Source organism: Mytilus trossulus, chromosome 3 (assembly GCF_036588685.1).
Source record: "Mytilus trossulus isolate FHL-02 chromosome 3, PNRI_Mtr1.1.1.hap1, whole genome shotgun sequence".
In the NCBI taxonomy this organism is placed as follows: Eukaryota; Metazoa; Mollusca; class Bivalvia; order Mytilida; family Mytilidae; genus Mytilus; species Mytilus trossulus.
Window position 1 is genome coordinate 1,004,443 of NC_086375.1, and position 12,846 is coordinate 1,017,288.

Sequence of the window (12,846 nt, forward strand, 5' to 3'; positions counted from 1 at the left end):
TTTATACAATATGGCTTTTCGTGATAACCAATTAGTCAGGTGTCAAACTGTGAACCTGCAATCGTGCAGTAGTGAGCTGTATTATTTATTAAAACATTATAAACGTGTCAATTAAACGAAAAGACACACCAAATATATCTTGGATTGAACTTACATTTTAACTTGGATAAACAATTTTAAATCCAGGAGTTAGAAATTCACATCGTGATTTCGAAATCCTGTGTTCCCTGTTGTGAACCCCTAAACAAATGACTTTGATAATGAAAAACACCAAGATGACAACAATCAATGGATATTGTACACTGTACGACAACGTTTCGAAAGTGATGAAATTACGTTTAATAATATTCTGGCTATTTAATCGGCCATTCCAACATTTCAAATTATTGAAAATGGGAGCAAATCGAAACTCTTGTCTTACAATCCAAACAACGCGAGCATTATGATGCAAATCCAAACAATGAAAAACGAAGTGAAAGTATTTCAATTTATAAATTATAATTTACAATCAGAGAGAACTTTTATATGCAAAATAACGGACGTCACAAGTCATTAACTTCTGGTCAAAACAGAAACCTGAATAAACCGGCTCACTGTCCAAACCGGCCCTTTTTCATGGTCCCGCAGATGGCCGGTTTATACAGGTTTTACTGTACAGAATTTTAACTTAAAATTTAGAAGTACAAATATACCACTCTTTATTGTTTTATAAACATTTCCAGCTTGAATTATACTGCAGGATATTTATTCTGTTAAAGAAATTGACATTTAGTTCTTCAATTTTCCTTATGAAATATTGCAAGTTTTTGGTTATTTGTTGAAAATAATGATTTTGTGTTAAACAAAAATGTAATCGTCTTTCCCATAAAATTGACAAAGGGGAACTAACTTATAGTTATTGGTTAGCTACTGGTTTTGTTGGCTGAATTGTTACACAATTTTTAATTCAAGATTTCTTTAGTGTATATTTATCAGTGTCATTGATTGGGAAAGAACATGTAACTATTTCTCAATTCATGCTGGGTTTTTTTTTAAAGAAAAAGAAGTTATCATGGAATAAAATTGAGAAATGTGTCAATGAAGCATTTTTTTTTCAATTTATTGCTGTAAAAGGTCTCTTTTTTAGTTTTTAATTTTACCACTTAGAGTTTATTATACAAAATAAGTGAACCTTTGATCTTATATTATTTTAAAATTTTGCAGGCTTCTGTGTTTGTAATGAGATAGAAGGAAAAGATTTCAATGTTTTGATAGAATGTCTGACAGATACATTTGAAGATAACAAAGTAGAGGCTTACAAACTTCTTAAACATCTCTCATCATTAGACTTCATGAAACAGGTATTCACATACATTCTTTATGCAGGGAGACGGATCCAGCCATTTTAAAAAGGGGGGTTCTAACTATATGTCCCCATTCAAATGCATTGATTGGCCAAAAAAAAGGGGGGGTTTTCAGCCCTCAGAACCCCCACCTGGATCCGCCAATGCTTAATGACATTTGTACTAACAAATACAGCAGAAGAAGAAAAACATTGTAATCTTTTATTTATGTGATTTCAAAGACGCTCTGCCTATGATATAAACTTATCCTGACCAGTTGATTGTTATTATTTCTAAAGGATTCATTTTCTCGCTGTTTTGAGGACACATTGGTGGCCTTTGGCTGTTTTTGCTCTTTGGTTGGGTTGTTGCATCTTTGACACATTCCCCATTTCCATTCTCAATTCTGTTGGTTTGTTTGGAGTTTTTCTTTGAATGCATTAAATTACCAACTATACTGATCTCAAAATGTTTAATCCCAAAATTTACCACATTTTTTCTTACAACCAGAATGAATCTGGTTCCTTTATTGAATTTCATGGCAAAAAACATGCATATTATATTATTTTCATGTTGTTACACTAAGTTGATATTTTTCGGAATTGGAAATTTTCAGATTGAGGATAATAGGGATACCCAAATAGTAATTGCTTTGTTAATTTCAGAAAGACAGACATGTAATATGAATATAGTTAGTAACATTTCAAATATTTGTAAGGGACCAGATCTCAAACCATTTGTTAAGAAGCTAAAAAAAACACAGAAATATTCCACCTAATTGGCAATGACCACACATCTAACCTTAAAAGTTTTGAGTTATTTTTTAGAATTCAGTCATTATGTATGCAAATACTTTTCAATCTATTTTACTGTTTTAGACATTTGATTCTGTGGATGGCTTATTTGAAACTGCCCTGAATTTAGCAGGCAGCACTCGTCCCCTAGATAGTACAACAGCAGCATACATGTTCAGAATCGTACTGCTGCAAGCAGAGTTCCTACCAGTCATGACAAAGGAATCTAAGTCAAGGTCATTCATTATGTCCTGTGGGCAGCCATCTTTCCCAGAAATTTCTGCCAGCCAATCAGGAAGAGTTTTACATCTGTTGACATGGTTGATGGAGTATCTGAGGTATCAAATAAAGATGGCTGAGCAGAGTTTGATGTCTGCTGCATGTAGTAAACCATTATATCCAACTTTGCATAGCATACGATACGTCATCCAAGATGTCAACTTTAAGTGAGTACAATTTTATAGAAAAGAGGAGTGGAAATTCTTTAAATTGTATTCTTTGATAGACTAGGTCTTTAAAAAAATTAACCAGTATAAAAATAGAAGATGTGATGAGAATGCCAATGTGACAAATATCCATCAGAGAACAAACGCCATTTAAGTAAGGCTTTCAGGTAAACTCCCAGCATACTTTCAGTATATAGCAACATGCCTAATTTACCATTTAGTAAATAGTTATTTAAGGTACCTGGTTGATTATTTAATATGCCAGACTCATCAGTGACACTCAGATCAAAATAAGTATAAAGCAAAACTAGCACAAAATTGAAGATCATTGAGTACCTAAAATTCCAAATATGGCTAAGGTAATCTATGCCTGAGAAAGAAAATGACCATATAATTGATATTCATGTCAATACCGAAGTGCTGACTAATGGTCTGGTTAAACAACCGGGGATAAAATGTCCACCAGCAGTGGCATCAACCCAGTGGTGTAAATAGTTACCAAAGGTACTAGGTTTATAATTTATTACGCCTAATGGGTATTTCGTCTACACTAGACTCATCAGTGATGCTCAGATCAAAGTAATTATACAGGCAAACTAGTACAAAATTGAAGAGCTTTGAGTACCTGAAATTCTCCAAAAAGCTGTGCCGAATATGGCTAAGGTAATCTATGCCTGGAATTTTTGTAAACTGATTTCTATTGATTCCATGAAAAGGACAGAAACATTAATGTTTACATTTTACAAATAAAAAAATAGCTGTATGAACAGTTCTATAATATTAGTAAGATTAATTCATTTGCATTGTCTTTTTAAAAAAAATCTTATTTTATGTACAAAAAATTAGTAAAAGGGGTTGAATCTTCTATTTCTGCATTTTTACAACCTTGTATTTGTAGGTCAATACTGACATCAGATATTCCATTTTGGAAAAAAATTGTAGCAGAACTAATCAATGGTTGTCTACAGATATCACAGATTGTCTCCCCTGTTGTACAGAATTCATCACCAGAGGGCAACATTCCTGTAGAAGTTATGGGCAGTACGTAACTTGAAAAACTTTGCTCCTGACCATAGAATTTACAAAACAAAAAAATATAGAAGTCAACAGAATAACATATGACCTTAAAAAATATTGATTTGTATCATTTTATTCAGTGAGCCGTGGTGTAGTGGTTAGTGCATAGGACTTCTAACACAAAGGTTGCTGGTTCGATTCCCGTCTGGGATGAAAATTTCAGGAACTCAATTTTCGGCTCACCCTTGACACCATTTGCAAGTATGGTCTCGAGGAAACGATGATAGTCTGTCGGAAGGGGACGATAAATGGCTGACCCCTGTTAAGAGAGAGCCATATCTCTTGCACGTTAAAGACACCCTTGTAGATTTCGAAAAAGAGCAGGCTAATGCCGCTACAAGGCAGCACTCGCACCCGCAAAGTGGAAAGGGATTAATATAAGTTGCAAAACTTGTTTCCCAATCCACTATAAATAAATATGTTTAAATTAAATTAAATTAAATTTTATTCAGATTTCCTGATTGTTAAATTTACTGTGGATACTTTTTCTTTGCAATTATAATTCGGTTAGTCTTTCTTTTAACTATATGCATCAAAATTGTTGTCATGTCGGAATCGGTAGGGGTGACTGTGTGAAACACTAGAAATATTCATCCACAGCTTATTATTTTTATATATTTTCATATCTGTCAAGATTTAATTTCAGACTCAAAATCAAAATCATATTATAAAAATTATTTTGTTTATGATTCTGTTACAGATATCACACAAACAACAGAGGGTCTGATGCCAGAATATTTAACTGTCTGCTGCTGGAGAAGTATAAAGGAGGTATCCTTACTACTTGGTCTGTTGTGTACTAATGTACCAGTAAAGAATACAGGGGACCAGGACTCTGATGGTCTAATGACATGTAAACAGGTATTTAAACTTATTGTGTAAGAGGGTTTGTGACAAAAAATCTGTTAAGTACTAATGGAAAAATGAAGGAGGAAGTAGACAGGATGAAGAACAGCATTTTCTCCCAAGGACCTTTTAGAGTTATGGTAATGCGATGCTATATTTCTAGAATGTGGTGCTATCTGAAGGTATTTTCTTTTAGATAGTGTTGAGCCTTAAGGATGTGATGCTATAATTTCTAGATACTAGATGGTATTTCATAGCTTAGGCCATAGTTATTATATTTTTAGTTTTACGAATTTTTTTGACAAAACCAATGGGTAGGAGGACGAAAAAAAAACACAAAAAAAACTGCTGCTGCCGATTTTTTTTTTAATACCAACCGTCAATATCAACATCAAAAAAATTTATTTCACCAGGAGATTTTCTACTAGTGTAACAACTATTTTTTTTTCTTGACAAGGTTTGAATTGAAAATCAATGTGCAACAACTTACTAAATCACCAAGAGCATAAATTTAGATTCTTTCATGCAGTTATGAACTAAAATTATTTTTTTTTTGCATGAAAAACACTGGGTCGGAGGAGAAAAAAAAATAAAAATCAACATTTTTAATTTTATTTTTTTTCCTATTTGGCAAAAATTAGAGTAGGAGGGTTCGTAAACTAAAAATAAAAAAGCTACGGCCTTACTGTTTATAGGGAATTACTATAGAGAATTCTGGACAACAATAAAAGATTGCATCTTTGAAGTTTTTGTTATTTTGTCATAATTTTATCAGATTTCTTTTGTCAACACCATAATATATATGATATATCATAGACCTTTTAATGTACTGAGACTGCTGACATACCAGTTCAGGTTATACACTTTAATGTTATACGGCTCTGCTTAAATGAGAATAGGTTATAAGAAGTGCATCTTTATAAGGACTTTGATTTATTGGGTTTGTGTGTAATAATATATCAATAAAAGACCCTGGAAACCAGGAAAATGTTGGCTTGGTGAAATCTGCCATCAATTTTTCTAGCTGTAAATTTACCTTCATCAAAGATAGTGGTCTATACAAAAAAATCATTATACTAGGGCCCAAATATTAGGCAACTTTAAATTATTATTATTGCAGGTTCTATGTAAAAGAGGTGAATCAGCCTTTGAAAAGAAATGCGCCTACTTTTTCACATAATTGCTGTTTTTGCAACACATTGTTTTTTTTTATTTTCAGGGTTTATTTTTTGCCATATTGCTTGCTGCTGTCATTATACATCATGATTGCTAGCTTATATGAAATGGACTGTTATAATCAGAATAAGTTACCATGATAATTAATCATTTTGATGCTGTAATAACTTTTTCAATTAACTATATTTTTGTATTTTAAAAGATAGATGAAATTGGAAGCTATTTCAAGACTCAACTTCTAGAATCGATCCATAGAGGAGCCTTTGAATTAGCCTACGCTGGATTTGTTAAAATGTGTGATATGTTATGGAGGTTAGTTCAATTTTTGTTTACAATTCTATTTCAAAATGTTATTTTTGGTCAAATTGTGTTGGTAACATGAACAAAATATTTCTTAAATCACTTTATGGTTTTCAGATAATTTTGATAATTACAGAAATAATTTCCTGTGAAATAGATCTGTAAATTTTGAAATCATCCAATCTTAAATATTCTGTTAAAAATGTAGTTTATTTCAAATCAAAGTATTCATATTTTTCATTGTTATCCTAATCATACATAATTTGATGAAAGATGTTATTTGTGTCACAATGATAATAGGAATTCCAGTCAACTATTGACATACAAAAAAGAAGATTTGGTATGATTGCCAATATTAGACAACTCTTCACAAGAGACAAATGACACAAAAATTAACAAATAAAAGTCACTGTACAGTCTTCAACAATGAGCAAATCCCATGCCACATTTTTCAGCTATATTGAAAGAAAACCAAGTATGTAGCACAGCAAAAAACAACAAGCACCGAATTACAGGCTTCTGACTGAAATCTGTGTCAACCTTTTGTGTACAGTATTTTAAATGCTTTTCAGAAGTACCATACCAGACCTGTACAAGCGTCCAAAGCTATGGCTGTCACACCTGATGGGTGAAATCCAATCTGTCAGCTCTAAACTATGTGCTACGAGGAGGAGTGCTGGAGTTCCATTTTATGTACAAGTTAGTGTTGAAATAATATAATTTTGGTTGGTCACATGATTTATTGCTTTGTAATTTATGAAAAGTTATTTATTCTGTGTTCATGCTTCAGTTTCAATACTTTATTCTATTTGCTGTTATGGTAACTAATTATATATATATATATAATTAATTGATTTTCTGCCTACTCTTTTCACTTTTGCTATTTTGTTTTAAAAAAAAATCCAGAAAGATAATGAAATATTTCTTCGTCATTTAATGTTTTTTTACCATTGTTAAAATTGTGATGTTTGAAAAAATAATTGCATACCCTTTACTCATTAGTGATTTCAAAAGTTTGGGTGTGCAATAAAGACAATTTTTGAATTTGTGTAATTAAATTTTTTCATCAAATACTAAAAGTGACCAATGTGATTAATCTGCTATATTGTTGATCAGTGTTACATTTACTTAATCTATTGACAGGCTTTAGTGACCACAGAACCATTGACCACAGGAAGGCAGTGCTTCAAACAAGCTATGACTGATTTACTTAAATTAGCATTGACAGAGGAATCACATGACTTGTCAGAATCTAAGGTACGTCACATGTCTAAACACTGATTAACACATACCTGTCAACTGACCCGTATTCTGCTGGTGTGACCCGAGATTTTCACAATTTTGAGGGATCACCTGGGTCACCCGCCGGGTCATTGAAATAACCCGGGAATTCCGAAAATGACCCGATTTCACCCGTATTTCTAAGCCTTGAGATTGATTTCATAAGTAATATTCCTTTGAAATACCGGCAAATTCGTAATTCTTCCATGAACAGGAAGTTCATCTAGCTATGTAAACTGTCAAATTAAGTGACCCATTAAGTGCATGGCTTCACTTGACAGCTTTGGTGTCAAACACACTGTTAATTAAACTGTTATCATTAACAATCCTAGAGATGTATTTTAATTTAAAAGTTTGATAACAGCCAGTGGTCATTTGACTATTCGCCAAAAAAAATATTTTAATATGAAAAGAAGAAGATGTGGCATGATTATCAATCAGACAATTATCTACCAAAGTACAATATCAGTAATTGATAGGCAACGTAACAACGAGAAAAACCCATACCATATCAACGTAATTTCTTCCCAGATTATTGAAAATGAGTACACACCACAGGTATTTCAGTATTTTCAACTGTTTATTTGCTCATTAGGTCATAATTTTACGACATCTAACTAAAAATGGCATCAAATTTATCTTATGAAAAAATTATAATGGATAATTACATGTGGAAATATTTTTAAAATTATAAAATTATAAACACTAACTAATACAAAATAAGGAATAAATAAAAAAAAAAATGTACAGCTTCCATATCAAATGCAAGCTCATGACTCATTTAAAAAAACAGACTTTCATAAGAAAATAAACAACACATGTCCCAGGTAGCCATTTTTTTTTTATACATGCACAAAATATGATGGGGTTTAACAAGTTTTACTGACTTCATGTTTATTTTAGTCAAATGTCCAAAACATTATAGATTTATAGTATTTGATGATTTGTTTTATCTAGGTTCATTCATTGAATATACTAAGAGCAATGTACAGAGACACAAGGTTGGGAGAAGATGTAACACCCTTTATATCCGGTGGATTGCAGGCAGCTATTCTTGGCTTCAAGTCTAAATTTTGGGGAGTAAGTATGCTTACTATAAAATTAACTATCATGTTTTTGAAGGATAAAAGAATAAGTAACTTTTCTATGCGCTATATTTTGTATTCACTTTATATTCCTAGACATAAACTTTCATAGCGTCCATTTTGATTAGCATTTTAATATCATAAAATGACAATGACACATTATAAACTTGGTCTGCTGTCAGAAACAGTTTTCTGAATTAACATTCATTAGATATGCTCTTACAAAAAATTGACAGCTTGATAAAATTGATAAATATTGAAAGCCAATTTATAAAGCACAATATTATAAACAGTGGTATACAGATTGTAATAATTCAAATGTGGAGAGAAACATCATACCTGCCAACTTTTCAGAAAACAATTTGCATGCAAGATGGCTGTCATAGTCCTAAAAAAAACTCAAGGGGTCCTTCAAATACATTTTAAAGTTGTTTTTTTTACTTTTCCATACTTTCAAAAGTCTAAAGTCATTGTAAAACTAATTGTTTTGTTTAAAATTGTGGACAAAATTGCTCTTTCAAAATTTCAATTTGGGAGCCTCCATGGGGAAAATCCCCCGCCAATAGTGATAATTGGTAGGTATGAAACATATCAAAAAATCTTCTAACACTACAATAGAAAAATGGATATAATTTTAAATAATAAACATGAATTGTCAATTTTCAGATCTGCAATTCATCTACGCTGTTGTTTAGTGCTTTGATGACAAGAGTTTTTGGTGTGAAACGAAGTAAAGATGAAAGTAGCATGTCAAAGAAAAACTGGTAAGGATAAAAATAAACATTGTAGGTATTTTTTAATTTCTTTATAGTTTGTTTATATCAAACTGAAAGATATATAACACTGCAGGCAAATATTCTCTGTTGCATTGCTTTATGGGAAGGGTTTGGTTTTGATGTCCTGATTGGTCAAGACACAAGTTTCAAGAGCACTACCAAGTTATTTTGTGTATTTGGTACTTGAAACTGACTACAAAAATATCTCTATATATGTGCAAAAAATAGTTGATTAGATAGAGAAACAAAACTAAAATGGCTTGCAGTTGAAGAAAAGATTAGGAACCAACCTTTTTTTTTACCACAATTTTAATATAGGATACATTTTGTATTGAAAAAGACACTGTGTATGATTATACAAGAAGAATATGAGGAAATCAAATTTTATAAGACAATACAACAGACCACACCAAGCACTAACACCTGTCATTCAAAAAACCAGACATACAAATAAAGATAAACAACTGTGAACACATGGTAAAGAGACCATGCAAATGTTGTTTTGAATATTTACAGTTCATATAAATGACTTTAATTTACATATTTAAATTTTCTTTATAGTCAAACTGGAAAAGCCTTTTTCCACAAGTATCCAGGACTGTACAATTTTATCCTAGATCTGTTAGCTGAAGCCACACAGAATGTGGAGTGAGTAATTATTTTTACTGTAGTCTTGATGTTTTTCACCTAGATCCACCACTGAGTATAGTGTACTGTATAATTTTGTTTTTTGCTAATGGCAAATGACTCACTGAATGTAGGGTGAGCTGTTCTATCATCAGTAACTTTCAACAATTATCCTGGATATATTTTAATAGTTATCAAAGGTACCAGGATTATGATTTAGTAACCCAGACACGCGTTTCGTCTACATAAAACTCATCAGTGACGCTCATATCAAAATAGTTATAAATTAACCAAACAAATACAAAGTTGAAGAGCATTGAGGATCCAAAATTCCAAAAAGTTGTGCCAAAAAGGGCTAAGGTAATCTATTACTGGGATAAGAAAATCCTTAGTCTGTTCAAAAAAATCGAAGTTTTTAAACTATTTGCTGAAGCCTCACAAATGTAGAGTGATTTGATGTAAATCAGAAATTTTTGTGAAAATGTAACAGTGTTATCATCGCAATAATTAAAACTCACATTTTGAGATTTTTATATGAATCAAACAGGAGCTTTCTGAATATCACAAAATAAAATCACATTTTAGTCGAAAATGAGAAAATTAGAATAATAAATGCACACAAAAATTTCTGAATTAAAAAATTGCAGTAGATGAATCTTTTGTGATACATTCTTTGCACAAATAATAGATAAAGCAAGAAGCTTTGAATTTGAAAATATCATGGTGAATAGAATTGAGAATGGAAATGGAAAATGTGTCATAGAGATAACAACCTGACCAAAGAGCGGAAAACAACCAATGGCCACCAATGGGTCTTTAATACAGTAAAAAAATCCATCACCCATTAGACATTCTTTAACTGGCCCCTGAACAAAAATGTGTAATTGTCCAGAGAAAATGGATGTCATACTGAACTCTAAAAAAGGTAAAAGAAACTAAAAATTTAAAATCATATAAGACTAACAAAGGCCAGATGCTCCTGACTTCGGACCGGCACGAAAATGAGACTGATTAAAAATGTTTTTTGAGATCTCAACCTTCCCTGTATATTTCTAGCCAATGTAGAAAGATCGAACATGCAGCAATATGCACAGTAACACTCAGTTTAAAAGAAACCTAAGTGGGATATCAGAAAAATGTTTATTAAAGTTTAACTACTAACAAGAACATCTTTAGAATTTGATTAGATTGCTTCTGTATCTTATTCAGAGGACATGGTACAGTTCACTTGCATCCTTCTCTCTATCCACTTCTGATGGTGCTAGCTAGACTGTTTCCATCTCCACTGGAGGGAACAGATACCAGTTTGAATCTCTCAGCCTTCATTCCTTACATATTAAGGTAGGTACAAACAAAAATGTAGATATCTTCTTTGTCCTTACATTAACTATTGCTGGTATTGTTGATAAGATATATTTTTATGGCTCCACAACAAAGTTGTATGTGCCATATAGTTTTACCCTTGTCCATCATTCTGTATTTCTGTCATTCCACAAAAAAACATTATATGGAGTATTTTTCTTAAAGCCTACAGGTATGTGAGTTAATTATGATGAGTTACAGATCAAGTTTAAGTTTCGTTCCCCCCTGCTAATTTTTGCTGAAATAACTGGCTTTGGACTTTGATAAATTTTTGAAAATCACAGTTATACAGACTTTTTGCTAAAGGCCTTCAGATATTGGGATGTTTGTTGGTATGTGAGTTAACCATGATGAGTTACAAATTAAGTTAAAGTTTTGTTCCGCTCTCCTAATTTTTGGAGATGTGGGGTTAACATCAACTAGATAACAACCCAATTAAATAATTAACTAAAATATATTAGGAGTGGAATGTATATCAAGGAGACAAAAAATCAACAACAAATAAGTAAAGACATCATGCGACTATACTGACTGTTACAATTGTCAGATAGCTATTCAAAATGTTGAGCTGGTCCTGCAAAATATTGAAAAATAAGTTCAGACGACATTAATAAAATTATGATGTGTATCTGCTATCATAATATGTGTACTTCATTATCATCTATATTTCACATGAGCTTATGTATAATTGGTATACTTGATACACTTCTAAAGTAAATATTTACAGTCATACTTCAAACTTTTTGTCTTTTAATCATTTTCATAGTTAAGACTGCCATATGTCATATGACACCATTGATTTTCCCAAATTAGTCTGTTATATTTGCACTTTTCAAAATATGGTGCAGAATTTATCTTTGTTTCAAATACACCTTATCGCTATTTGTCCGCCATTACTGGATATCACACAGGTTCCCGTAAAATTATGACGTCATAAAACAAAATAGCTGACGCCACAATGAAAAAGTGATTGTTGTATGCGTCAAAAGTTCAAGCGGCAGGGTCAGCCGGGAATAGCGATAAGGTGTATTAAGAAGTACTTGGCATGAGTGAAGTTTTATTCAGTCCAGTTCTATAGAAAAAAATTCACATGACATGTCATTGCATATAAGATAAAAACCATCACTGGAAGTTTACCAATCAAACTTCTCCCCTTATTTAACAGGTGTACAAGATTTAGTAACCATGTAACCTCAAGTTTACAAAATATTCTATAGAAACCCCAAATAAAAAAATAATGGTGCTTTGAAATACCAAGGATGTTTATGACAGAAATGTTTAACTGCAATCAAATGTAGGATTAATTACTTAAAACTGTCAAATTCAAGGAATTTTTTTTTTTCAACCTATTTTCGTATACAACCTGATGTGAGGTACCTTGATTTGGTGGTATTATACTTTAAGTGATTTGTTTGGGTATTTGGTCAAAGTTTCTTTGAGGTTTTCAGATGTCAGAGCAATATTTTCCTGTATTATTTAGATGTAGCAGTAGTGCAGTCCTGAAGACGAGACAGATGTCAGCTAAAGCTTTACAACCTCTGGTTATAGGCAGTAATGTTGTCAATGTACTAACTGACCTAGTTCATAGACTTCCTGTCAATAGAGACCAGGTCCACTATAGTCAGGTCCATGGAGTTTTATTACAGGTAGATAAATGGAATTAAATTTTGTCAATTTCAAGTTGTACTAAATCTGATTTTAAGGATATTGAATTTATCTTGTTGTCTGATTAGATTGGCAATCATATCCTATCT

The 12,846-nt window shown here is 31.9% G+C and overlaps 2 protein-coding genes across 2 annotated transcripts in view; both read left to right on the forward strand.

Annotated features, from left to right (window-relative positions):
* LOC134709808 (tRNA (32-2'-O)-methyltransferase regulator THADA-like) overlaps positions 1–9,755 on the forward strand; it is a 92,275-nt gene extending 82,520 nt beyond the window's left edge. Inside the window, exons 18-27 of the mRNA XM_063569947.1 lie at positions 1,204–1,340; positions 2,201–2,562; positions 3,461–3,603; positions 4,340–4,500; positions 5,864–5,973; positions 6,534–6,660; positions 7,105–7,218; positions 8,200–8,322; positions 8,994–9,091; positions 9,665–9,755. Coding sequence (XP_063426017.1) covers positions 1,204–1,340; positions 2,201–2,562; positions 3,461–3,603; positions 4,340–4,500; positions 5,864–5,973; positions 6,534–6,660; positions 7,105–7,218; positions 8,200–8,322; positions 8,994–9,091; positions 9,665–9,755 — 1,466 coding nt within the window. The remainder of the gene's footprint in view (positions 1–1,203; positions 1,341–2,200; positions 2,563–3,460; positions 3,604–4,339; positions 4,501–5,863; positions 5,974–6,533; positions 6,661–7,104; positions 7,219–8,199; positions 8,323–8,993; positions 9,092–9,664) is intronic.
* Positions 9,756–10,945: 1,190 nt separating this feature from the next.
* LOC134709955 (uncharacterized) overlaps positions 10,946–12,846 on the forward strand; it is a 103,197-nt gene continuing 101,296 nt past the window's right edge. Inside the window, exons 1-2 of the mRNA XM_063570080.1 lie at positions 10,946–11,071; positions 12,573–12,738. Of these exons, the coding sequence (XP_063426150.1) occupies positions 10,986–11,071; positions 12,573–12,738 (252 nt within the window). The 5' untranslated portion in view covers positions 10,946–10,985. The remainder of the gene's footprint in view (positions 11,072–12,572; positions 12,739–12,846) is intronic.